The 26,646-nt window shown below is 53.5% G+C and overlaps 2 protein-coding genes across 2 annotated transcripts; both read left to right on the plus strand.

The window, feature by feature from the left end:
• The first annotated feature begins 6,342 nt into the window (after positions 1–6,342).
• CCR2 (C-C motif chemokine receptor 2) lies at positions 6,343–8,227 on the plus strand. The gene is given in 7 exon segments (XM_004449011.4): positions 6,343–6,415; positions 6,418–6,660; positions 6,663–6,736; positions 6,738–6,882; positions 6,885–7,150; positions 7,152–7,338; positions 7,341–8,227. Coding segments are annotated over 7 exon segments (1,092 nt in total). The 5' UTR covers positions 6,343–6,348; the 3' UTR covers positions 7,451–8,227.
• A 12,813-nt stretch (positions 8,228–21,040) lies between these two features.
• On the plus strand, positions 21,041–25,681 carry CCR5 (C-C motif chemokine receptor 5). Its single transcript, XM_004449012.5, has 2 exons — positions 21,041–21,167; positions 22,691–25,681. Exon 2 carries the CDS (start codon positions 22,702–22,704, stop codon positions 23,755–23,757), a length of 1,056 nt encoding a protein of 351 aa, XP_004449069.1. The 5' UTR covers positions 21,041–21,167; positions 22,691–22,701; the 3' UTR covers positions 23,758–25,681.
• The last annotated feature ends 965 nt before the right edge of the window (positions 25,682–26,646 follow it).

A 26,646-nucleotide genomic window follows, 5' to 3' on the forward strand; every position in this document is an offset into this window, starting at 1 on the left:
TGGTTTGCATTATTTTTATTATGTAGCCATGACTGATACAGATAGGAACATAACAACTGTGCTTTTCTGTATATTTCATCTATTCCTCTAGATCATTTTCAACCAAAACTGGAGATGTCAAATCCTCGAGCTCACTCATCTATTTTGGTAGGTTACAGGAAACGTAGAAACCAGAGAAACCGCAGTGAGCCTGAGGCTTCTGTTGAAATGGGCAAGCATGTCTTTATCTCCTAAAGGTGCCAACTGAACAAAGCTGTGGTCGCTGAGTAAAGAGGAGACCAGGGACATCACCCATGTGCCCTCAACCTTTCATGCCTTCTTGCTCAGGAGCAATTCTCCCTCGTCGTGCTTTTCTCTACCTTTTCACTTCATTGAGAACAGGTCTTGCCATCTGAGAGGTGGCAGAGAGATTCTGAGAAAAACCTGGCTTCCCGCTTCAATGGGCTGTCCCTAAACTCCGCGCTGACCTTCAGAGCAAGAGCAGGACTCTTGGGCTTCTCTTGGCCAGTGTTGGGCTGGCTCTTCTGGTGCCCAGGGTATGCATGACGTATTTCCATTACTTGCAGAAGAACCGAGCGGCTCCTCACCCCTGCCCAGGCCACTCTGAGGTGACCACAGCCATGCTCTCTATGGCATCCTGCTTCGGGCAGCAGGCACACTGGTTGGGGACACACTTCCCCCCAAGTCTACTCCCCAGGCCACATTCACATTCCAGACTTGGAATTGGAGGACCCACGGACCCAGGGCCAACAGGGAGGGCCATCCCTGTGCGTAAGGACTTGAAAGCTGCGCTTACCCTGGTCCCCCATTTCCTGACTATATATGTGGGCCAGGTGTCAGGAAAGTGGCAAGAAAAACAAATCTGTGACTTGTTGGTTGTGTGGTTATTTGCATCTCCACCCTGCTCTGACCCACTTGGTGCCCCACAAAGCTGACATCTATGGGTGGTGTCACCCAGGCTTCCAGTGCTCCCATTGTCCCTTGGCTTTGGCCACTGGGAGGTCAGAATGGGAGCAGGAGGCTTGGACATGTCCAGCTCCTGCCCGCCCTGCTCTGCCCGAGGTGTCGGGGCGGCTGCCTCCTTCGACCGCCCGCTCTCAGCCGGGCTCAGGGTGTATGCTTCGTTCTTGACTCTTCTAGCACAGGGGTAGCACTTCCCACTGTGGTTAGTCTCTGGGCTCCAGGCACCCCTGTAGGTTCCCGTAGCCCTGCTCACCCCTGTGTAACACTCTCATCCTTATCCAGGCTCTTCGAATTCCCAGACGACCGTGTTATCTGTTCCCTTTATTAGGATAAGCCGATGTTTGACTTCTGGCTGTACCAGAGCCTACCTCTGCCTCTCCTTGTCTATACAGTGACAGGGTGAGTCAACAATCTCTGAGAAGATAGAGATGGGGAGTGGCCCGAACGAGTCAGAGCAAAATTTCTAAGTCCTGATGCTCCACATTCTTAAGATGACTCAAAGGAACTGCAAGATGTCAGGGCCAGGAGATTCCAGAAGGGACAGTGGACCCGGGATCATTTTGGAAGGAATGCCAGACACGTGGGGGGACAATTGGGCAATGTTTCCCATCCCTGAACAAGCAAGGAGCTTTCTTTCAAGTTAAAACCTGAGGCCCTTCTGACTGAACACAAAACCAGGTTGCACGCCAATGACAGCTATTAAAATCGAGAGAGGACACCTGGACTGCCCTGAGCGGTTTGCTGTTGTTGCCATTAGTTACTGTTTAGTTGGTTAGTGCTTATTTAGTTACTATTTACTGAGTACTTCCTGTGTGCCAGACGCGGTACTAGCAGCTTTAAACCCATTTAACCCTCTCAGATCCCGGGGTCCTATTCTTATTTCATAATTGGGGAAATCAAAGCTTAGGACGGCTAGGTGACTTGCCAAGTCCACAGGCCAGTAAGCCGGGGTCAGGCCCGAGCTCCGACCCCAGGGCCTGCTGGGAGGACCCTGTCTTCCTTGCAGGGCCCGAGGAGGTCTCCCAAGTCCCAGCACCGCATTGCAGAATTTGTACTGTCAGTGGCATTTTCTTTTAACAAGACATCCTTCTGAGAAACAGCACCTGTAATCGAGTCTCTCCTCACTCAGGAGGTCACTGACACAATGGGCAATTTGCCATCCCTTTTCATTAATACATTTTCTCTAAATAAGCTTTTTAATCGGATCCCAAAGCCATGACACCTCTGCCTGAGTGCGCGGGGTCTCGGGAGACGACACTGCCTCTCAGTGTCCAGCACCAGCAGACCACCGGCCTTTGGTCTCTGGAAGACACTAAGTCCTACTGGGCTGCTATCATGCAAATTATCACTGGGGAGGGGACAGGGCGGAAGACTTCCAGCCCGAGAGATAAGGAGCGGCAGAGTGTTTAGACGTTAGAAGCAGATGTCAGGGTGTGCCTGATTCACACACTCAGGGTTGCATAAGCCAGATTTCAAAATTAATCCTACTCTGGAGACCTCAAATAACTGTATATAACGTTCCTGGCTGGAAAAGAAGAACTACGTTACCCTGATTTTTTTTTTCTCAAATCTTTACCATCACTTGCCCTTGTATCTCCGCCTTCTCTTTCTGCAGGAAACTTTATTTCCTACTTCTGCACACCCAGTTTCTACCTCCAGCTCCGCCTGGCTCTGCTGCTGACAAGCCTGGTAACAGCCGTGCTGCCGGGAGGAAGCCGTCCCGGGTGAGTTGTGGGTGTTCTTTCCACTCCTTCACGGAGCATGGGCTCAAAGCCTCCCGCAGCTGGAGACGCACGCCTGGGGAACCGCAAAAAGCCTTCAACCTCGGGGGGGGGGGGGGGGGGGGGTGACCCAGGAAGGGAGGAAGGGGAGGGGGCGTGTGCCCGGGTCCCGCGGGCTCCGCTGACCCCAAGGAAGTGCAGTGCACCGCGGGGCCAGAGCGCCCGGCTCAGGTGAGAGGAGGAGGTGACAACCTGTGGAGGGAGGTGCCAGCTGCTCACCGGTCGCGGTCCCTCTCACTCTGGGTCCCAGGGCTTTAGAGCTGGAACTTTCTACCGTGAAAAAGTCCCCTCTCTAGTCCAGATTCGTGTCCCTTGCCTCCACTCAGGAGGCCACAGAGGCTGGAATGGGGACGTTATTTTTCAGGGAGGCAGCGCTCCATCAGTTCTGTAGGATGCGCGTTGATGCTTGAAAGTGACACTTTCCGAGCCAGCACGGCCCAGCCCCCTTGCTGCGTGTCCACAGAGGCCGGAGCACAGCATGCTGGAGGGGCAGGAAAGCAGTGGAAACACGGGGCGCAGCTGGCTTTTGCCGGTGGACGCTAACCATGGGGCATAGAGCCGCACGGGGGAAGGTGGCCCGAGCGACACCCGCTCCCCCCGCGCCCCAGTCTGCACCTGCAGGCTGGGGTCCAGGGGGGTGCCCCTCAGTGACCTGTGGCCAGCAGCTGAGAACCGCTGTGCCAGCCCACACTCTCCCATGCAGATGGACACCGAGCCCGAGGGTGGGTGACAGAGCAGCCCGAGGGCGCTGCGAGGGGCTGGACGCAGGGACTGCACTGCCCCTGGAGCAAAGCTTAAAGGGCTCCCCCGGGACCAGCCGGGAGCCTGGGCCACGCAGGGGCGCTTTGTTTCTCAGTCGCTTGCAGCCAACTAGTTCTGTTCTTCACTTTTAAACTGATATTTATTTAGTGACTACTATGGGTGTGGGGGGTGCTGGTGTGAGGGTGTGTGTGAATTTTAAGACCCAATGCTGCATGGAAGAGTGGTTAGAAAACCCAGAGCTCACAGCTCTGCTCTCAGAGCCTCAAGTGGGAACTGTGGAGGACTTTTGAAACCAAACAGCCCAGGTCCAAACTCCACTCAGCTAGTAACTCATTTTGTGGGCTTGGGAAGTTACTTTATCTGCCCGTGCTTCAGTTTCCTCATTTATAAAATACAGAGATACTCCCCTACCAAGCTGTCCTAAGGCTCAGCATATGCAAAGTACTTAACGCAGCACCTGGAATTTGAGGAGCACTAAATAAATGCTCGTAGTTTTGATTCTTCGGGCGAAGTTTTTTTCTAACCTTGATCAGAGATCTTATTTAGTTGCTGCAGATTCCAAAAATCTGGTTCAGTGATGTGAAATGCAAACCTTGTGAAGTGTGTGAGTACCAAGAGAAATTAAAGGGTTAGGTGTGGAGATGGAGAAAAGCAATTTCACAGCCACTACCAAAAACTTCCTCTGGAGAAACAAATCCTAACGATGTTAGTCTCATAATTTTTGTTATTATAAACAAGTTTTGTGCCTTCGCTTAGCGAGCATTGACTGGTGCCCCTTTAGCCGGGTGCTGTTATAAATAAGGGCTGGAGATGAAACATGATTTAGTCCTTGACCTCGAGGAGCACAGAAGATAATGTGGTAAGTGCAAGTGCAGAGCGTGCTGCAGTGATGAGGCGAGCACAGACGGTACTCATCAGAGAGAGCTGCTGGAGGGGGCGGGGTGAAAGGGAGCCCGGGGGCCACGTGCGTGCCAGCCTTACCCTTGTGGTCCCACCATGTACAGACCATGGGCTAATAATAGAGGCTTTAAGCTGAGAGCGCATGATCTTAAGAAAGAAAGAAAGGAAGGAAGGAAGGGAGGGGGGAGGGGAGAGAGAGAGAGAGAGAGAGAGAGATGAGAGAGAGAGAGAAAGAAAGAAAGGGGGCAAGGAAGGAAGGGAGGGAGGTAGGAAGGGAAGAAGGAGGGAGGAAGGAAGGAAGGAAGGGAGGGAGGGAGGGAGGGAGGGAGGCCACAACAAAGCAAGAAGTGAGAAGGGTTTGAAGCAAGAAGGTGGCAGAGAGAGACATGCAAGGGGATGGGTTTGAAAGGCACTTATGGGGTAGGATTCACTAAGGACATAAAAATAATACAGAGCGTTTCTCTGCCTCGTGCTGTTCTTAACACTTATCCCATTCATCTTCACATCAGCGCAGCAGAGCCAGTATTTTACTCCTAAAGAAACTGAGACTTGAAGGAAGAGTTAGCCCCAAAGTACATACTCATGTTGGAGGCAGGATTCAAATCCAGGTCTACTTTGCTCCAAAGACCTGGCTCCTGATCTTCTGAAAGGGGATGGGACCCAGGAGAGTGCCAAGTCCTGCTTCTTGGCAATGGAATAAAGGGCAGTAACCAAGGCAAGGAATCCATGAGCAGGAGCAAATTTCAAGGGGTGCTCAGGTTGGAGCGGGTCCACTTAGCTCACTACCGTATCTCCAGTACCTGGAACAGAGTATGGCCAGGGCAGTTGCTCGGTAAATGTTGGTTAAATGAGTGGGACCATATGCAATGGGCCACAGAAAATTCAGCTCTGGGGTTGAGGAGAAAGTGGGTTTTGAAGACAGAATTGGGGAAGGATCTGCATACCAGGAAACTAGAACCTGAAATTAGATAACACGATTCAGGAAAAGCTTCGGGATAAGAACAAAGAGGTGAGAGATTAAGGAGGTGAGAGTCAAGGATGGTGACTGGAGGCACTTAAGGAGTGGGCGGGAGAAGAGACACCAAAGAAGAAAATTACTAAGAAGTGATCCCACAGGCGCTACCTCCTGGAAGCCAAAGCAGTTTAAAATGGCAGAGGATGGCAGAAGTACCAAGTGCTCCATGAGGATGGAAATGGAAGGAAGCCAGGGCATTTGAAAATTGGGCTGTTAGTGGCTACCTTGGCAAGAGACGTGTCGGCAGGATGTGGAGGCAGGGTGCCAGACGCAGAAGGTGGAGAAGGGGTCCGTTAGAACGCTTTCGGCTGCAAGTAACAGGAAACTTAACTCAAAATGGCTCTACCACAGGGACTTAGGTTTCTCAAAGAATAAGAAGTCAGGAGGTGGGTTTGGGACTGGATGGCGTCTGGACTTGGCGTCGCTTCTCTCTGGGTCTCTGAATTTCTCGCTCATGGTCCAAAGCCCCAAGTCCTCACAAGATAAGTTCCAAAAGTAGAAGGGCTTTCTCTCGTGTGTGTCTCTCTCTTCTCAGAGATGAGCATTCCCAGAGGCCTCCTAGCACATTGCCTCTTACATATTATTGTCCAGGAATGGGTCGCATGCCTGCCCACACCCGGGTGAAGGAGGTAGGGAGAGCAGAAGTGTCCAGCATTTTTAACATGATAAGAAAATCGGGCTTGCTGGGGCAGACGGAGGGCGTTGGGAAATAGCCGTGGGGTAAACAATTGGTGTCTGCTACTAGGAATAAAAGGGAAGTGATGGACTAGCACACAGGCCTGCCAGGGGCTGGCTTCCCCTGGAGGAAAGCTCAAAGACAGGGCAACGGCTTATGTGGAGCAAGACTTTTTTTTTGAGATCAGGGATTGCGGCACTGACGTCGTGTGGTCACCGTCTCTCTCCTCTCCGTTTACAGAACAGAGGAAAATGGACGACAAGGACACGTTCCCCCACTTGGTGCACAACATACTGTCCACAAGGAATATCAAGGGAGCGTCGAAGAGGCCACCACCAGTTACGACTACGATTACGGGGCGCCCTGCCACAAGACCAGCGTGAGGCAGATCGCCGCGCAGCTGCTGCCGCCCCTCTACGCCCTCGTCTTCATCCTCGGGTTCGTGGGCAACGTGCTGGTCGTCCTCATCCTGGTGAACTGCAAGAAGCTGAAGAGCATGACGGACATCTACCTGCTCAACCTGGCGCTCTCCGACCTGCTCTTCCTGCTCACCCTCCCGCTGTGGGCCACCACACCTCAAACGAGTGGGCCTTGGGGGACGCCACGTGCAAATTGTTCACAGGCCTGTATCAAGTCGGTTTATTTTGGAGGAAGCTTCTTCATCATCCTGCTGACCCTGGACAGGTACCTGGCTATCGTCCACGCCGTGTTCGCGTTAAAAGCCAGGACGGTCACCTTCGGGGCGGTGACGAGCGCGCTCACCTGGCTCGTGGCCATGCTGGCCTCTCTCCGGCCATCGTCTTCACCAGGTCCCAGAGGGAAGGGTCTGATTACACCTGTGGCCCGTATTTTCCGCTCAGGTGGAAGAATTTCCAGACGATAATGAGGACCATCCTGGGCCTGGGCCTGCCCCTGCTCGTCATGGGCTTCTGCTACTCGGGGATCCTGAGAACCCTGCTCCGGTGCCGAAACGAGAAGAAGAAGCACAAGGCCGTGAGGCTCATCTTCGCCATCATGCTCGTGTACTTCCTCTTCTGGACTCCCTACAACGTCTGTCCTTCTCATGAGCACCTTCCAGGAGTTCTTCGGCCTCGACAATTGCGACAGCTCTTCCAGGCTGGACCAGGCCATGCAGGTCACGGAGACGCTGGGCATGACGCACTGCTGCATCAACCCCGTCATCTACGCCTTCGTGGGTGAGAAGTTCAGGAGGTACCTCTCGGTGTTCTTCCGCAAGCACATTGCAAGCGCCTCTGCAAACACTGCCCGGTGTTTTACCGGGAGACGGCGGATCGGGCGAGCTCCACGTACACCCCGTCCAGCGCGGAGCAGGAGCTCTCGGCTGGCTTATAAAGTGCCTGGTACTCTGCTTGCTGTTTTTAAAGGGAGAGAAATAAACTACCCTGGCGGCAGACAATTTATATGTAATAATAGTCTTCGAGGGTTCCTGGCATAATAAAGACAAGTCAAGCAGGTGCCCAGGGACCTCTGGGTTGTGTGTCCCAAGGCACACCACTGCACTCCTTGTATATCGGGGGCATAACGGCTGTGGCCAGAGACAGGCTGTCCATCTCTGTGGCCCGAAAGCGCCCCCTCTCTCTGTGACTGTCCACTTTTTCCCGTCTCCAGTGTATCTTCACTCGCTCTTTGCCGTCTCTTGGAATTGAGGGTCCAGCTGGGGACAACGAGGAGAAGGAGACGTGCCCGGGGTGAAGGGGAAGGAGGGTGCAGGGGGTCGGGGCTGGTGCCCAGGGGCCGGGGGAGCCCGGCTGAGCCAGGACGAGCGTGACGGGCAGGGCTGGCCCTGAGCCTTTCCTCCCACCTGGACTGCACTTCGCTGTCTTGGGCAGAGCGTGGCGAGCTTGGGAAGGGTAATGGCTTCCTGGGGGCTTGGTTGGGTCCTGCGATCCTTTCCTTCTCAAGTGCATGATATGTTTTTGCTTTCTTGTGGCTTATCTATGACAACCAAGCACCCCATGCTTGAAACTCTAACAAATATCCTGCCTCTTATTCACGTGCTTGTTAGGCCATATCCCCCCCCCCCATATGAAATATTATGAAATTTTAAAAATAAAAATATATACAAAATCTATGGTCAACTGAGAGAAAAATAAAGAAAAATAAAGAAAAGCCTTGCTTGGTCCTTCCAGGGAAAGGGGAGGTTGGAGGTAGAGCTCAGGAGAGGGAGGTGGAGAACAATGAGCTCCTCTGGGGAGTGGAGGGGCCGGGGGTGTGGGAAGCCGCCGCAGGACTCCTTCCAGAAGCAGCGGTGGGAGAGCTGGAGCGCGCCTGTTGCGCAGAGGCCTGGTCCGCGGAGCTGGGCGGGGCTCCTTTCTTGTGCTGTTTCCTGCCCCCTGTGATTCCCCACAGGCTTTTTTTTTTAAAATATTTTTATTTTTTATTTATTTCTCTCCCCTTCCCCTCTCCCCAGTTGTCTGCTCTCTGTGTCCATTTGCTGTGTGTTCTTCTGTGTCCGCTTATATTCTTGTCAGCAGCGCTGGGAATCTGTCTCTTTTTGTTGCGTCATCTTGTGCGTCAGCTCTCCGTGTGTGCGGCGCCATTCCTGGCAGGCTGCACTTTCTTTCGCTCTGGGCAGCTCTCCTTACAGGGCGCACTCCTTGCACGTGAGGTACCCCGATGCAGGGACACACCTGCGTGGCAACGGCACTCCTTGTGCACAGCAGCACTGCGTGTGGGCCAGCTCCACACGGGTCAGGAGGCCCGGGGTTTGAACCCTGATCCCTCCATAAGGTCGGCAGATGCCCCATCAGTTGAGCCACAACCACATCCCTCCCCCACAGGCTTTTATTCTACAACTCCGAGCTGTGGGATGGCCCAGGCCAGAACCCAGTGAGTGGAAGTCCTGGAAGCCGGAAGCTGTGGGAAAAGGAACCCTTGAGGGCTGGGAGAGCAAAGCCAATCGCTGGGCCCAGAGAAGGCGCCTGGAGATGTAACTGGCTGCAGGCCCTGCCTCGGAAGCAAATCGCCATCACACCTGGGCCTGCGAATCTCAGTGTTCACCTTACCAGGCAGGAGGGGCTGGCCGAGGAGACTGGACAGACGGGGGGAACTGGTTTTCCAAACTACCTTCCTGCGCCTCACTTTTGGAGACAAGCACTGAGTCCAGATAATAAACAAAAACAAAAATACCACTGTCCTCTCTCTGAAAAGAGTTAAAGAAGGCGGCGGACTTAGCCCAGTGGTTAGGGCGTCCGTCTGCCACATGGGAGGTCCGCAGTTCAAACCCCGGGCCTCCTTGACCCGGTGGAGCTGGCCATGCGCAGTGCTGATGCGCGCAAGGAGTGCCGTGCCACGCAGGGGTGTCCCCCGCGTAGGGGAGCTCCACGCGCAAGGAGTGCGCCCCGTAAGGAGAGCCACCCAGCGCAAAAGAAAGTGCAGCCTGCCCAGAATGGTGCCGCACACACAGAGAGCTGACACAACGAGATGACACAACAAAAAGAAACACAGATTCCCGTGCCACTGACAACAACAGAAGCGGACAGAGAAGATGACGCAGCAAATAGACACAGAGAACAGACAACGGGGGGGGGGGGGGGGGGGGGAGAGAAACAAATAAATAAACAAATCTTAAAAAAAAAAAGAGAGTTAAAGGAAAATTGAACTGCTGCAAATGTGGCAGAGTGTCCTTGTGAAGCGTTAGGCTTGTGCCAAACCTGAAAACGCAGTACCGGTCAAGACAGTCCTGGCTGGAGCTCAGGAGCCTGGGGGAGATGCGGGTTCAACCTGTGGCTCTACAGGGCATTCGCGTGTGGGCTTTGGGCTTCGGTGTGTGACGCGGCACCTGAAGGACGGCGTTCGGAGCACGGCACACGCCCCAGCACCATCATCACTCTGTCTTCTCGCAGGCTTGCTGCCAAGCCCCCCTGCCCCCCGTTTTTTGGTACTACTATGAAGTCATGAATTTCCTCATATTTGAGAGCTTCACTGTTTTTCAGATGTCCTTTTGGATGCTCAGATTGTCCCATATTTGGCCAGTGAGAACTCGAAGTCTAGTAGGCTCCTAAATCAAAACTTTTAAATCCTCTGTGTAAGGGAGGAGCTCACCTGAGTGAAGGATTCCTCTTGGTTGAGCAGGTGAAGAACGTTCACACGTGTTACCTGCTACTGTACCCGGCACAAGCAGGAAACCCTGGGCTTCTGGGGCCGGCAACTTGGGAGCTGGATGTTACTATGTCGCTACTTAAAGCTTCACCTTCAGCATCTGCATTTTCCTAATGAACGATGGCATGAAATTTGTTTTAGATGACAGCGAAGGGTAAATATTGCATAAAAAAGCTACAATTTGGCAAATAAACCAGTGCTCTAAGTATCGCCTTTAAAAGCCGTCCGTGTTGTTACACCGTGGCAAGGTAGAGCGTGTCGCCGTGCCCAGCCTCTCCCCCCCTTCCCTGGCACTGCACACGCCTGCCTGCGCGATGGGCGCTGCGCGGGCCCGGCGCCCCACCCTGCCCGGTCCCCAGGTGCTTGGCCAGCGGAATGCAGGCAGAAGTGCAGCTGCCTTGCCCGAGAAGTCTTCAAGGTGGGCCACTTGCTCCTCCTTGCTCCGCCACAGGGAAGGTCCACCCCAGCCAGTGACGCCCCCAGCCCAGCCCGGGGCAGAGAAGACGGAGGCCGAGCCAGGGCAGGACGTCCAGCTTTGCAGGTCTTTGAAGGTTGTTAGGAAGCACGAAAGCTTCTTAGGATACAGAGTGAGTTGATACATAAAATGTTTCTTCCTTCATGGAGTGCCATACGACAAACACATTGGAGGATCCTGGGTGTTCCGGACGGGGCCGGGTGCATAAAGGTGGGTGCTCGTTCCTGTGCCCTTTAGAAGCCCTTTAGAAGCCCGCCCTGCCGGTGGGGACGAGGACAGAGAAGGGTGGACATGAGGATGACAGTGCACCGGGGGAGCCCAGGAACAGAGGTCTGTGAGAAAGAGTCTGCGAACCCAGAGGAGACAGTTGGCTGACTCGTGGTGTTCCTCCACTGGCCGTATGCCACTAAGGAGCCTGCGATTTAAAAGCTGCCAAGCACCTCCATTTCTAGAAGTCTCTGTGACTCTGGGTAGAACATCTGAGAGGTCTGATTTAAGCAGAAGTAGGCAAAAAAACATAGATCATCCTTCCAAGGGTTTGTGTCTCCTGACTTTAAATCAGCCCACCCCGGCCCCTCCCCTGCTCTTTGACACTCAGGGCAGCTGGGGAGGTTGGGTGGTTCTGCAGAAACTGGTTCCTGCAGCCTTCTGGGGTCAAGTCCTCAAGACCCCATCCTTTCCCTTTCGTGCTGACGCGTTGTTAAAACCTCCCTGACCAATGGAAATGGCTCCAGGTAAGGTCAGCTAGCCGGAAAGGCCACCCAGGCCACCAAGGGGAAGCTCCTGCAGCCTGGGCCATGGAGAGCCAAGCCGAGCATTAGGCTGGGGGGGCCACGTCCTGCCACCACCTGCGGAGCTCCGCCAGCCCGGCCCCCGCGAGCAGATGTTCAGACTCTGGAAGGGTCTGCTTTAATTCCAGCTCTTACAAGACAGCCACGTGCCTCCAGGAGGCGAGCGTTGCATTCTCCTCCAACCCCTGCCCCAGCCGGGCCTCAGGGGGGACGGGATCCCAGAGACCTCTGCACAGCGGAGGAGCAGGCTCTGTCCTCCCGTAGCCCTCCCACCGCTCCCCGCCAGCCCCTGGGTAGTGGTCTGCTCCAGGGAGGCCCCCTGGCCCTCCCAGCGTGGGGCAGCCCTGAGAGCAGGAGGGGGGTTGGGAGAGAGGGCGCCTGCCTCTTTATCTAACGGGCCATTGCGGTGTCCACTCCGTGCTGGCCACGGCACCCCAGAGGGCGGGCACCCGGATGGGGGTGTCCAGAGGTGGTCCCTTCCAAGGACTCGCCATTGTCACCCCCTAGACACATGAGCCCTCTTCAACTCGACTTCTCCTGAACGCCCATCTCCTGGCTGTTGGTGTCACCTCGCCCAGGAAGTGGGCTCTAGGGAGACGGTTCCAGCCTCTTTACCTAATTCGGTGATCGCCGCTCGACCCAGCAGCCCTCTCGCATCCTTAGGACATGCCGTCACCTCGCTGCATGCCCTGCTCCACCCCAGCCCTCTCCCAGTCTTCCTCTTTCCTGCTCGGCGGGGCTGCTGCCTGGGGTGCCCAGCGCTACAGGGTGCTACCCCCTGTGCTGTGCTGCCCAGGGTGCCCAGCGCTGCAGGGTGCTGCCCCCTGTGCTGTGCTGCCTGGGGTGCCCAGCGCTGCAGGGTGCTGCCCCCTGTGCTGTGCTGCCCGGGGTGCCCAGCGCTGCAGGGTGCTGCCCCCTGTGCTGTGCTGCCCGAGGTGCCCAGCGCTGCAGGGTGCTGCCCCCATGCTGTGCTACCCGGGGTGCCCAGCGCTGCAGGGTGCTGCCCCCTGTGCTGTGCTGCCCGGGGTGCCCAGCGCTGCAGGGGTGCTGCCCCCCTGTGCTGTGCTGCCCGGGGTGCCCAGCGCTGCAGGGTGCTGCCCCCTGTGCTGTGCTGCCCGGGGTGCCCAGCGCTGCAGGGTGCTGCCCCCTGTGCTGTGCTGCCCGGGGTGCCCAGCGCTGCAGGGTGCTGCCCTCCTGTGCTGTGCTGCCCAGGGTGCCCAGCGCTGCAGGGTGCTGCCCCCATGCTGTGCTGCCCGAGGTGCCCAGCGCTGCAGGGTGCTGCCCCCTGTGCTGTGCTGCCTGGGGTGCCCAGCGCTGCAGGGTGCTGCCCCCTGTGCTGTGCTGCCCGGGGTGCCCAGCGCTGCAGGGTGCTGCCCTCCTGTGCTGTGCTGCCTGGGGTGCCCAGCGCTGCAGGGTGCTGCCCCCTGTGCTGTGCTGCCCGGGGTGCCCAGCGCTGCAGGGTGCTGCCCTCCTGAGCTGTGCCGCCCAAGGTGCCCAGTGCTGCCCTCCTGAGCTGTGCCACCTGGCCTGCCCAGCACTGCAGGGTGCTGCCTCCCTGTGCTGTGCTGCCCGGGGTGCCCAGCGCTGCATCCTCAGGAGCTGGGTCAGATCCCCCTCCCTCAGCTCTGGGGAGACCAAGCTCCACCCTCCTCCCCACCCACACCTGCAGTCCCCCCCCCAACTGTCTCCTCGTTCAGGCCAGGGAGGAGGAGTTGATAAGGCGACTCTGTCACATCTTGAAGGCCCCCTGGAGGTGTCTGAGCCCAGGTGTTGGTGGTTTTCTGCAGAAGGTGGGGTAAATAACACCCCTGGGCCCCCCCTTGGGCCCTCGTTGCCTGTTCTGGGGCAACAGGAAAAGTTCCGCACAATATCCTGTTTTGCACAGAGCTGAGTCTTCAGTGTGTCCGGCCGCCGGAGGGACTGGTGGTCTGAGCTGCCTTCTCCACCTCGGCAGGCCTCCGCAGCAGCACCTAAGGGTGCACCAGCCCCGAGCCTTGTCTCTGATCTGAAACAACCCAAACACACGCGGTGCGCTTGCCTGCGGCGTGCGGGGTCCCGCCGTGTCGGCGCACGTGGGATGAAGCCTGCACGTGGCTTCTCGGCGTGACACTGGCTCAGGGTGGGGGGACATGGTGCACGGGCCGGGAAGGGGCCGCGGAGGACAGACCCGGAGTAGAGAGCACAGCGTGGTGGCTGCCCCGCCCTGCAGAGGGTGAAGGGGCCGGAGGCAAGGGGACAGAGCGTCGCCCTGGTGGGGAGGGGGCTTCTCCGTCTCTCCTGGTAACGAGGCTTTGGGGGCCCCGTGGACTCCGCCCGGCAGGAACCCGGAGCGCTCTGTACAGCTAGAAAGAGCCCAGCGTCTGTTAGGGCTTTGCCAGAGTCATAGGGCGTCACGTGGGACAAAGAAACCAGACACAGAAGAGGACAGACTCTGGGATTCCGTTTACATGAAGCCAAATAACATGACAGAAACCCGAGCAGCCATTACCGCGGGGCGGGCGCAGGGGCACTGCACATGACAGAACATTCCCCATGTCCTCGAGGTCATGGTTACGAGAGAGTACGCACCCTAAAAATTCACCCAGCCCTGCACCTAGGATTAGTGTGTTCGGCTGCATGTAAGTTATACCTCAAAAAAAATTACAGGGCCATATTTATCAGGAAAGGTTGGGAAGTGGATGTGGCTCACCTGATAGGGCATCCGCCTACCACATGGGAGGTCCAGGGTTCAAAACCTGGGCCTCCTTGACCCGTGTGGAGCTGGCCCATGTGCAGCGCTGATGCGCACAAGGAGTGCCCTGTCACGCAGGGGTGTCCCCGCATAGGGGAGCCCCGTACACAAGGAGTGTGCCCCGTAAGGAGAGCCACCCCATGCAAAAAAAGCACAGTCCACCCAGGAGTGGTGCCACACACACAGAGAGCTGATGCAGCAAGATGATGCAACAAAAAGAGACACAGATTCCCGGTGCCGCTGACAAGAATGCAAGCGGACACAGAAGAACACACAGTGAATGGACACAGAGTAGACAACGGGGAGGGAAAGGGGATAGAAAATAAAAAATAAATCTTAAAAAAAAAAGGAGGGAAACGGACTTTGGCCCAGTGGTTAGGGCATCCGTCTACCACATGGGAGGTCCGCGGTTCAAACCCCGGGCCTCCTTGACCCGTGTGGAGCTGGCCCATGCACAGTGCTGATGACCGCAAGGAGTGCCCTGCCACGCAGGGGTGTCCCCCGCGTAGGGGAGCCCCACGCACAAGGAGTGCACCCATAAGGAGAGCTGCCCAGCGCAAAAGAAAGAGCAGCCTGCCCAGGAATGGCGCCACCCACACTTCCGGTGCAGCTCATGACAACAGAAGCAAAGAAACAAGACACAGCAAGAAGACACAGAAAACAGACAACCGGGGGAGAGGAGGGGAATTAAATAAATAAAAATAAATCTTTAAAAAAAAAAGGAATTTAATAACATGGGGGGGACTTCTGGGAAGAGGCCAGATGAGAAAGACGCAGGACTATCAGCTCTCCCAGCAAAACAGCCAGAGAACAGGTAGAAAAGGCCTGAGGAAAAAACCTTCTAGGCTGTAGGACACCAGGGGAAGGCTGGACACCACCCAGAAGAGACAGGGGCAAAGGAACAGAATCAAGACTGCGAAAGTTCAAGTTAAAAGCTGCAGCTGCAAATGCCAGCGCCCCCCCCCCGCCCCAGCCCCACCCACATAGACACTTGTCTGGTGGCTATAAAGGGGGCCCCAGGGATCCACCTCCCCAGGAAGGGGGAGAGAGAGGGACACAGCTCAAGGGCGACTCAGCTTCTGACCCACAGATTCGGTCTGCTGTGCCCCGCGAGCCCTTCCGGGCCAGTCAGGGCTGCGCCATGGTTCGCCCTGGGAGCCAGCTGGAGACCAGCCAGACCCCGCACTGAAGAGCTCCGACCCTCTCTGTGTCCCTCTCTACTGGCCACGACTGCTTGTTAAGGACCAGAGGAGTGGAATTATTTCCTACCTGGGAAAAGGGAGGGCGCTGCCGGGAAATGTGGGCAAAACTGCTTCTGAGAAAGTATGGATTAAGAGGCTCCTTACCTCCAGGCAGGCACCTCTATCACATTGATCCAGTCGGTTTTGCAGGAAAATCAACCCCGAGCAGGCATTGAACCAAGAAGGCTGTTGAAGAGCGCCATCGTCTGGCAGACCAAGGAAGTGCACCTGAGGAAATTACAAGTAAATACCTGAGAGGCTTTTTCCAGCCTCTGTAGCCCCCTCCCCAAGGCCCTAGGATAGGTCTGCAGCCCATCACTGGTTCCAGGGCCCGTATTTGAGCAACTAACAGGGACAATCCTAAAGACCCGGAACAGGTTGAACCAAGAATCAAAGAACAGCAATGGGCGGCGGACTTGGCCCAGTGGTTAGGGCGTCTGTCCCCCACATGGGAGGTCCAAGGTTCAAACCCCGGGCCTCCGTGACCCGTGTGGAGCTGGCCCACGCGCAGTGCTGATGCGCGCAAGGAGTGCCCTGCCACGCAGGGGTGTCCCCATGTAGGGGAGCCCCACGCTCAAGGAGTGCACCCATAAGGAGAGCCGCCCAGCGTGAAAGAAAGTGCAGCCTGCCCAGGAATGGTGCTGCACACAGGGAGAACTGACACAACAAGATGATGCAACAAAAAGAAACACAGATTCCCGTGCCACTGACAACAACAGAAGTGGACAAGGAAGATGCAGCAGAAGAGACACAGAGAACAGACAACCGGGGAGGAGGGGGAGGAGAGAGAAATAAATAAATAAATAAATAAATAAATCTTTTTTTAAAAAATAAATAAATGTAGATTAAATAAACAAATATGAAATAAAAAAAAAAAAAAGAACAGCAGTAACGCACAGCCTCCAACTACTAAAACCCTACAAAAGAGAGAAATGGGGTGTCCAAGTAACACCACCCTAATCAGATGCCTGGACAGCTGCAATGAGATACATGGATGTATCTCAAAAAAACTGCTTAATAAAGAAATAAATAACTGTGTAAGAGTAGCAGAAGTAGCAGTTATGTACAGCAGGGGAAGCATAGAGAGATGGAGAGGTGAAGAATTTTGTTTGTCTGTTTTTGTGTATTATTTTATCATTGAAACAATGAAATTGATCTAGCAATGATTGAGAATGCACAACTATGTGATTATACCAAATACCACTGATTGTACACTTTGGATGAATTTCATGCTTTATTAATATGAATCAATAAAATTGGTTTGTTTAAAAACAAAGACAAAAACAAGACAAAAAAATAATTCGCAATTATCACAGGCCTTTGTTTACCAGAAATATCAAAAGCATGAACCACTATCCTGTCCCATTAAAGAATTTTGTAAACAATTCTGTGTCGACAAAGAATAGTTCTATCAATCTCAAAAAAAAAAATGGGGAAATGGACTTTGGCCCAGTGGTTAGGGCGCCCGTCTACCATATGGGAGGTCCGCGGTTCAAACCCCGGGCCTCCTCGACCCGTGTGGAGCTGGCCCATGCGCAGTGCTGATGCGCGCAAGGAGTGCCGTGCCACGCAAGGTGTCCCCCGCGTGGGGGAGCCCCACGCGCAAGGAGTGCGCCCGTGAGGAAAGCCGCCCAGCGTGAAAAGAAAGTGCAGCCTGCCCAGGAATGGCGCCGCCCACACTTCCTGTGCCGCTGACGACAACAGAAGCGGACAAAGAAACAAAAGCAGACAAAGAAACAAGACGCAACAAATAGACACCAAGAACAGACAACCAGGGGAGGGGGGGAAATTAAATAAATAAATAAATCTTAAAAAAAAAAAATGAAAAAACGCCTATACTGTAATGTCTAGCAAAAACAAAAGCAGCATAAAGAATGGTATATATGTGAGGACAATTAATCAAACTGTGCTTGCGTCATGCTGTTTGTCACTCACAGAGCTATCATATGGGTATGACAGTGGTTGAAAGAGAAAGTCTAAGGACATTTATATTACTAGAAGGAAAGCTAAAAAATGTAACATGGACCTATATAACATAGTGAAACTTCATGTAAAATACAAATTTGGGCTATAGTGCATATATAAGACAGTTTTTACAAAATATAAATACAAATTAGAGAGAAGGAAATAGAATAGCTGCTATGTGCAGCAGGAGAAGCATAGAGAGATTGAGGTGATGAGTTTTGTTTGGTTGGTTCTTGTTGTTTAGTATTATTATTATTAATATTATTATTACTGGAATAATGAAAATGCTCTGGGAATAACTGGAGTGATGAATGCACAACTGTGTGATTATACCAAATACCACTGATTTGTACACTTTGGATGGATTTATGCTTTATTTTTTTTTTATTTTATTTTATTTTATTGACTTTGTAATAATATTACATTAAAAAAATATATATATGAGGTCCCATTGAACCCTACCACCCCCACCCCACCTCTCCCCCCCCCCAGCAACACTCCCTCCCATCATCATGACACAGCCATTGCATTTGGCAAGTACATCTCTGGGCACCCCCGCACCCCATGGTCAACGGTTCACACCATGGCCCACACTCTGGATTTATGCTTTATTAATAGGCATCAATAAAATTAATTTGTTTAAAGAAAAAAAAAGTATGCCTGAAGAAAAGTTCGGATTGCAACATACCATCTGTCAACATGATTGTTTTGAGATTGTGAGAACGTGGCTAATTTTTCTTTTTTACTACTTTCTATTTTCGTGCTTTCCCCTTTTATATAACGAGCATGTGTTGGTTTTATAATATAATTTTAAAAATTAGTAAAAGATGCGTGCGCTCTTTTGGCAGCCCATCTCGCACCGTCGGCTCTCACCACCTGGAGTCAGCCAGGGCTCCGGTATCTCGTACGAGCGGCTGCGGGCAGGGCTCTAGCTCGCCGTGCTCCTGCAGTTGGCCCTTTGTGCCAGCGGGAAAGAACCGGCGTTCTCCCAGTCCTGACAGCAATACTTGGGATCCGTAGCCTGGCTTGTTCCGAGCACAAGATCTGGGCAGGGACGGCCAAGCGACCCCGAGAACATGGGCGCCACGACTGGATGTGGAGCCTAACCCAAACGCAGCCGTTTAAACCCAAAGGGAGGCCGAACTGAAGCCCTCGACGTGGGCATTGAGTCTAGCGACAGCCTAATCCAAAAGAGGGTTCTCACGGGCGGTTGGAATGCGACGGACTGAGAGTGAGAGTCGTGCACGCCGGAGGCACAAAGTTCAAACCTCGGGCCTCCTGACCCGTGTGCAGCTGGCCCACGTGCAGTGCTGATGCGCGCAAGGAGTGCCGTGCCACGCAGGGGTGTCCCCCGCGTAGGGGAGCCCCACGCGCAAGGAGTGCGCCCCATAAGGAGAGCCGCCCAGCGCGAAAGAAAGTGCAGCCTGCCCAGGAATAGCGCCGCCCACACGGAGAGCTGACGCAACAAAAGAAACACAGATTCCCGTGCCGCTGACAACAGAAGCGGACAAAGAAGACACAGCAAATAGACACAGAGAACAGACAACCGGGGTGTGGGCGGGGGAGGGAAGGAAATAAATCTTTAAAAAAAAAAAAAGGTGGCAGCTGCCTTGGGAATCCCAGGTGCAACCCTTTACCTGACAGATGAGGAAGCTCACAGAGGGGACGTCCTGCCAAGGTCACCCAGCAAGTCAGTAGCACGGTTTGCGTGGCTCTGCGTCCGCTCTGCAACTCCACACTGCCCTCTGGGGGTGGACATGCCTGCACGTCCCCATCTACCCCAACACGGACGAGCAAAGCTCGAGCGCTGTGTGTCACGTGCAGAAACATAACTTTTGTCCAGCACCATTCAAGAGGGCCACTCAGATGTTTTAGCAGTGAACAGATGGCTACTTTAAAAAAAAAAATTGTACTTGTTATCTATCTTGTGTGGAATTTAAGTTAATTTATTTGTTACCCATTTTGTGTGGCCTTTCTATGGCACACTTTCTATTTGTTTGCGTTGATAACCCACTGATGATTTGCCATGAGCAGGCAGCTGAGGAAGCTCTACACTTGTTATATCTTTCAGGCTCAACCACAAACCTAGAAGACGAGCGTTTTTTGTTTGGTTGGTTGGGTTTGTTTTTGTTTTTGTTTTTTTCTGCCCCCCGTTCACAGATAAAGAAACTAAGGCTTAGAGATGGTCAGGGACCTGTTCAGAGTCAACGAGTAAAGAAGCAAGTTGGTGACTGCAGAGCCCAACTCTTCAGCATTGCCTCTTGAATTGCCCACATGGGTTGAACTTGAATATTTTCTCGATGACTCACTGACCATGTTACAATTTCCAGTCACAGGTCTCTGTTGTAATGCAGACACACGCCCCCTCCGTGGGATGGTTCCTGATTGCCAGGGTATTTCTGTGGTTTTCAGGCTTTTCCCTGACAGTTCCTTTTAACCAGTCTCCAAGCATCAGTCATTAGCCTCATCTTTTCAGCTGCTAGTTTGCTGGTACTAATCTGCTCCAGACAAGGACCCCAGGGAGGCAAATTTGTTAGAATTTTATCTAAAATAAATTCCAAGAAAGGACCTCCGAGTGGTAACTCGAAGTTTGGTGTTTATTGAGTGCATATTACGTGCTGCGTGCTGGATGTGGAGGCCCCACCCAGTCCACAGGCATGGGGCATATAATTTTGCCTCTGCCCTCCCTTAGGTCAGAAGCCAAAGCTCCTTATTCTAGAGCTGCGGCCTGAAAGCACAGAGGGAGAGTCTCTCGTGACGGGGGAGTGGGCAGCTGAACCCGGGCTCCCTGTGTCCACAGCTGGTTTTAGTGACCAGCCCGAGAGCGCCATGTGGCTGCACGCGGTACTGCCGTGCATGAACTTCACCCCCCCGTGCCCGCTGCTGCCGATTTCCAGTTGAAAGTTTCTCATGGCTCCAAGTGGGCAGTGTCCTTCCTGGAGTCGGGGACTCTGCCACCCGCGTCTGTTGCACAGGGCAGGACGTCATAAACGCTGACCACTTTGGAAGGCTGTGAAACAGCGAAGGCTTAACGTGAAACTCCATCGGCGTGCCCGCCGGACACCCAGCCGCAGGCAGGACGGCTGCACGAGTTCTGCTCGAGGATGACCCGCAATGCAAACCCTTTGGACAGAGCTGTTTTCGTTTAGAGACTCATCGCAGTGGCGAGCGTCGGCGTGCGAGTCGTGGGAGGGGGGTGGGGAAGGGGCTGCGCGGTTAGGGTTAGGTATCCCAGCTTAAATTTGGTTCGGGTTGGCTTTACTTTGAGGGCAAACATTAAAAGAACCCAAATTCTCCCATTGATATCACCCTTACGAAGCCGTGTCGTCCTGTCGGAGTCATTTGACTCTTGGAGTAATCTGAGAGCTTTGAGTAATCTGAGAGCTTCAGACTCAGTGAGTTGACGTGCTCTTCTACCTCAAGACCCTCTAATTCTTCCCATTTCCTAACAGAGTCTGTGTCATTGGATACGAAGAGAACTAAAAGGAATCAGGAAGTCCCTGAAAAAATTTTCGGATCAGAGCTCTATTCTCTAGCCTATTTTTAGCTCAATCTTACAAAAAAAAAAAAAAAGAGAAGAACCATTCTTTGACTTTTTTTTCTGCAGTATACTTATTCATTAAAACTCCGCCCTCCCTCCGAAGAAGCTGTGCATTTCCTACTTTGATGCTGCGTCTGTGTTGATTCGCGAGCTCAGCTGGCCAGAGGCACTGAGGCAACCGCTCCCTGACGAGAAAATCTCCCGGTAAGTCACTTCTCAGCCGCTTTGCCTGTGAGTTAGCTCGACTTCTGTGATGAGTAAACGCCTTTACAGGAAACCCTGAGAAGACATCTGGCAAGAACCAGATGCTCTCAGAATTATCGCAAAATGTAATCTTTAAGATAAGGAAAGAACCTAGAACTGGGAGTGAACTGCAGACTTTGAGATCATCAGAAGGACAGAACACCTTTGTGAATGAAAGACTTTAAAGTGTGCAAAATTCCAATAAGAGAAAAACCCTTGCCTCTCAGAAGAAAGGTTTTCAGAGAGACAAGTCTTGCCTAAAATCTTGGCAGGGTTATCTTGTGCTGAAGAGAGCAGCAGCCTCTGCCACAGGTGCCTTCTGAGCGCTTGTCCCGGCCGGGAATTGTGTCTAGGTCTGGTTGGCTTTTCCCCCCAGGAATGGGAGAAGCCTAAAATTTGTCCAAATAAATACCAAATTATCAGAAAGGTTCCCTTTAACACATTGGTTCCCCAGTGCATGTAGTGTAGGATTTTCTTCTGACTTAGAATTTAAAGGTGAGATTTTCTGGGCTTGTCTTCCCACCAAGAGAGGGGAGAAAGCTACTCAGGGGTTCAGGCGAGGAGCCCGCAGCTAGGGACGTGGCCCTTAGTTGGACCGGGCGAGCCGGCTGGTTCGGGAGAGGTGGTGTGGCACTCACCTCGGATGGCACGTGGAACGCTTTCCAAGGGACCGTCTCGTGTCCACGTGCGAGGGTCATTCCCTGTGTCGGTTCAAGAGCCACAAACACGAATCTCGGAAGAACCGTGAGGATGGCAGCCTGGGCTTTACAGATGGCCCGTTGGCTCCCAGGACCTCCTCGGCGACTTGGGCTTCAGCCCGTGTCGTTCCACCCACAGGAGCCGGGCGGATGGTGCTGGCTTTCGTTTCCCTCAGAGGTGTGAGACTGAGCAGCCCGGCGGTTACGAGAGCAGGCTGCCTGCATGCACGGGCGGGTGCTTCCTAGCTGGGCAGCTCTGGGCAAGTCACTCATCCTCTCTGGGCATCAGGGTCTTTGCAACAGGGGATCAGTAACGTCACCCACCTCTCAGGGCCACTCCGAGGACCGAACGAAGGTGCGTGACGCTCAGCACAGAGCCCGGCACAGCTGTGGCACCTTTAACTGTTGTTCCTGGCACATGCGTAGTACGTGCTCCGTGTGGCCTAACGTAAAGCAAGTCTAGATGGGAAGACAGTGATGCATCCTCCTTGACTCAGTTTCTTGAAATGGTTCTCAGAACTTTACTCCACCATGCTACAGACAGACCAGCTTTGATCTGGTGCTTTCGTGAATTTGTCCAATGGGGTCAAGCAGCACCGAGAAGTCAGCTGCAAACCTTCCCTTCACCACCGAAGTTCACTCTCTAGCCAGAAAGGGAGCTCAGTTAAATGTAGAAGCCCAGGTACCTATTTAAAAACATGCCTGTGCACGAGCCGGTGGGCTTCCCCGGTGCACCACTAAGCCAATGCCAGGGCCTAACGAGGGGTGACGTTTTCTTTCTCGCAGACTCCATCAGCATGGATTATCAAACAACAAGCCCCAGCTACGACTATCCTGAGGAGTCAGCGCCCTGCCACAAGACCGACGTGAGGCAGATCGCCGCGCAGCTCCTGCCGCCCCTCTACGCCCTCGTCTCCATCTTCGGGTTCGTGGGCAACGGGCTGGTCGTCCTCATCCTGGTGACCTGCAAGAAGCTGCGGAGCATGACGGACATCTACCTGCTCAACCTGGCGCTCTCCGACCTGCTCTTTGTTCTCACCCTCCCATTCTGGGCCCACTACGCCGCAGCCCAGTGGACCTGGGGGAACACCATGTGCCTGCTCTTGTCGGGGCTCTATTCCATCGGCTTCTTCTCGGGGATCTTCTTCATCATCCTGCTGACCCTGGACAGGTACCTGGCTATCGTCCACGCCGTGTTCGCGTTAAAAGCCAGGACGGTCACCTTCGGGGCGGTGACGAGCATGCTTACCTGGCTCGTGGCCGTGCTGGTCTCCATACCGGCCATCCTCTTCTCCAGGTCCCAGAGGGAAGGGTCTCATGTCACGTGCAGCCCTCATTTTCCTTTAAGTCAGCACCATTTTTGGAAGAATTTCGAGACCTTGAAGATGACCATCCTGGGCCTGGGCCTGCCCCTGCTCGTCATGGGCTTCTGCTACTCGGGGATCCTGAGAACCCTGCTCCGGTGCCGCAACGAGAAGAAGAAGCACAAGGCCGTGCGGCTCATCTTCGCCATCATGCTCGTGTACTTCCTCTTCTGGACTCCCTACAACGTCGTCCTTCTCCTGAGCACCTTCCCGGAGTTCTTCGGCCTCAACAATTGCGACAGCTCTAACAGGCTGGACCAGGCCATGCAGGTCACGGAGACGCTGGGCATGACGCACTGCTGCATCAACCCCGTCATCTACGCCTTCGTGGGCGAGAAGTTCAGGTGGTACCTCTCGGTGTTCTTCCGAAAGCACATCGCCAGGCACTTCTACAAACACTGCCCGGGCCTCCAGCGGGAGGCCACCGAGCGAGCAAACTCGGTCTACACTCGATCCACTGCGGATCAGGAAAGCTCCACTGGACTGTGACCTGGATTCGGTTATTAGCATGACTCGTTTAATTTAAACAGCCAGGGGTGGGAGCGATTCTTTTAAAACAGCAGTTACTGTCATAGAGGGTCTGAGAGTCATCCATCTCTTTGGCATCTGTTTTAAGTAATTAGATGGCTTAAGCCCATCCATTCTAGAAAACTTACCCAAAATATGTCAATGAAATAGCAACCTTCTCTTCTCCATTCTATCTATGATACACCAATTTATTGGCAAACTCTTCCTTCACTGCAAATGTTCATTAATTTAAAAAGAAAACCCTCAGAGAATTGAAGGTTCTTGATCTTGAGTATGGCTGCCTGAACAGGAATAACAACATTCATCTTAAAAATTTTTGTGTATAACTTCTCACCTCGTGCAAATCAATGAACCAGTTCAAGTGTGCTGAGAACAAGGTCTCGGTCCTGCCTTGGGGATAAGGATGTGAACATGAGACGTTAAGAAACAACATCTTCTATGTGCTTTCCACCTGTAGGATGTGGGGCCTGAGCTCCACATAGGTCAGGCCAGGTGTGAGCCCCAGGGCCTGGAGGGACCTGGAGAAGCTTCTCAAAGGAGAAGGGATCTGAGCCTGCTGCTGGAGGAGAGGAAAGCAGCACCTGGGGCCAAAGCATGGCTGTGGGAAGACTGGAGGCTGGTTGGGGGAACCTGGGAGAGGAAGGACCATCCAGATTACCAGGAATTTGACAGCCTCACTGCCCTCAGTGTCTGTGAGCAGAGCTGGGAGCCGCCTTGGCTGGCGCGGCAGGTCCATGTCCAACGGCCCAAGGGTGACCTGGACAGGTGAGTGCAGAGGGCCTCGAGAGCAGCCCCGAGCAGGCAGGGCCGGCCCAAGGCGGGGGCGCTGGGGCCAGGACAGGTGTGGGCGCAGCCTTTCGGAGGCAGCAGCAGCAGGACTTGGGGTGGGTTCTGGTTGGAGGTGAGGGCCAGAGGGAACCCCAGGCTTCAAGGCTGCAGACTGGAGATGCCCCTAAAGAGGTGCCCAGGACGGGAGGGGGAGGAGGCCCAGGAAGGGGGAGGGAGTTGGTCTCGGCTGAGGAGCTTGGTGCTTGAGTGCAGCCTTCAGCACCGAGTCGTCCTTCCCACCCCAGCTCCAGGGATGGGCCTCTCCAGGCAGTGTGAAGTGCTAGGTTTATGAAAATACGAGATTGAGGTCTGAGAACCCATTTTAAATCAGATTTGAGATCCAGGTGAGGATCCACAGTTATTTAAAACGCAAGCTTTGTAAGTCCTGAAGCAAAGAGGCCCCACACGGCGGAGGGAGGCCGGATGACTAAGTGTCGCCAGGTATCGTTTCTGCATTTAATCACCGAAAGGTCAAGGGGAGAAGGGACATATTCATTTGGAAACAGGCTGCCTGGAGCTTTATAAGCCACAAAAAGTACAATTCACTGCTCCTGTGTGTCAGGAGGAGTATGGGGGCCTTAGACTCTCTTGCTGGATGTTTTCTGCAGACAAACGCTACCCAAACACTACGGTCTTTGTTTCAAAGGGAGGATTATGATTTTCTTAACAGTTGCTACTTACATAATTTTGTACATACCTGAGATTGTTTTAATTTTGGGGGTAGCCACGACCATCAACGTGAAAGCTGGGCGGGGAGACATACAGAAGCGAGAACCGCTTGGGAGACTAAAGGTGTTGAGTAATAAGACGTGCTGCCGCCTCCTCTCAGGCGCTGAAAGATGACCCTTGAGGGCTGTGGCTGTCAGGGCGAAATGAATAGAGGCTCCTTTTCCTTTGTTCTTAAAATCGTTAAGAGATGTAAGTAGCACAATGTCTGGGTCAACTCAAAGGCATCCTGATACCTGTTTTACACATTGGTACCTGCTTATGTATATACAGAGTTACCTATTGCTTGGAAGAAAATACACATCTGAATAAAGCCACCGTCTAAAAGTAATTGATGGAATTTTGGTTCTTTCAGTCACATGTACCAAGTGAGAACTCAGTGTGACTTCGGGCTCTGGCCCCATTCACCTGCCCGTGGTAATGACCCTGTTACCACAGCCCAGGGGCCCCGTCCAGGCGTGGGTTACGCATGGGCCACGGGCAAGGTCAACGTGAAAGTCAGTGCCCTTACGTGGGAAACACAATTCACACATCCAGGAACTGGAATTGTTTTACACTTGTCTTCCGAGGGTTCTTAAACTAAGGCGCTCCGACTAAATTAAAATGCATTGGCATTAACAGTTAATATTAAATTCACAAGTCATTGACTTCCTATCCAAGTGAGAGACAGATTCCCAAGGCCAACATCAGCTGTCAAGAGTCAGCCCTTCCAGTGAGGGCGGGGCTCCCACCAGCTGCCCTGGAGGCTGGCAGTGAACTGTGACCTGAGAGCAAGTCAGGAACTTTCTAGGTGCTCTTCCTCTTAGCTTGTTAACTTACTGACTTAGAGTCAGAGGAGCATCTTATAGAACCCTCAGAGAGAAGGGGAACAGAAAAGAAAAAGCAGGAGTGCATTTTCTGTAGCTCATTCTAAGTAAAATTCACTGTAAAAGTCATGTTTGGGGAAGTGGATTTGGCTCAACTGATAGAGCGTCCGCCTACCACATGGGAGGTCCAGGGTTCAAACGCAGGGCCTCTTGCCCTGTGTGATGAGCTGGCCCATGTGCGGTGCTGATGCGCTCAAGGAGTGCTGTGCAACGTAGGGGTATCCCCCACATAGGGGTGCCCCATGCACAAGTAGTGCACCCTGTAAGGAGAGCCGCCCCACACGAAAGAAAGTCTAGCCTGCCCAGGAGTGGCGCCGCACACACGGAGAGTTGACACAGCAAGATAACGCAACAAAAAGAGACACAGATTCCTGGTGCCGCTGACAAGAATCCAAGTGGACACAGAAAAACACACAGCAAATGGACACAG

Source organism: Dasypus novemcinctus, chromosome 26 (assembly GCF_030445035.2).
Source record: "Dasypus novemcinctus isolate mDasNov1 chromosome 26, mDasNov1.1.hap2, whole genome shotgun sequence".
Classification (NCBI taxonomy): domain Eukaryota; kingdom Metazoa; phylum Chordata; class Mammalia; order Cingulata; family Dasypodidae; genus Dasypus; species Dasypus novemcinctus.

Excerpts from the sequence above, each read along its gene's own strand:
- CCR5 (XM_004449012.5), top strand. The coding sequence starts at position 22,702 with ATGGATTATCAAACAACAAGCCCCAGCTACGACTATCCTGAGGAGTCA.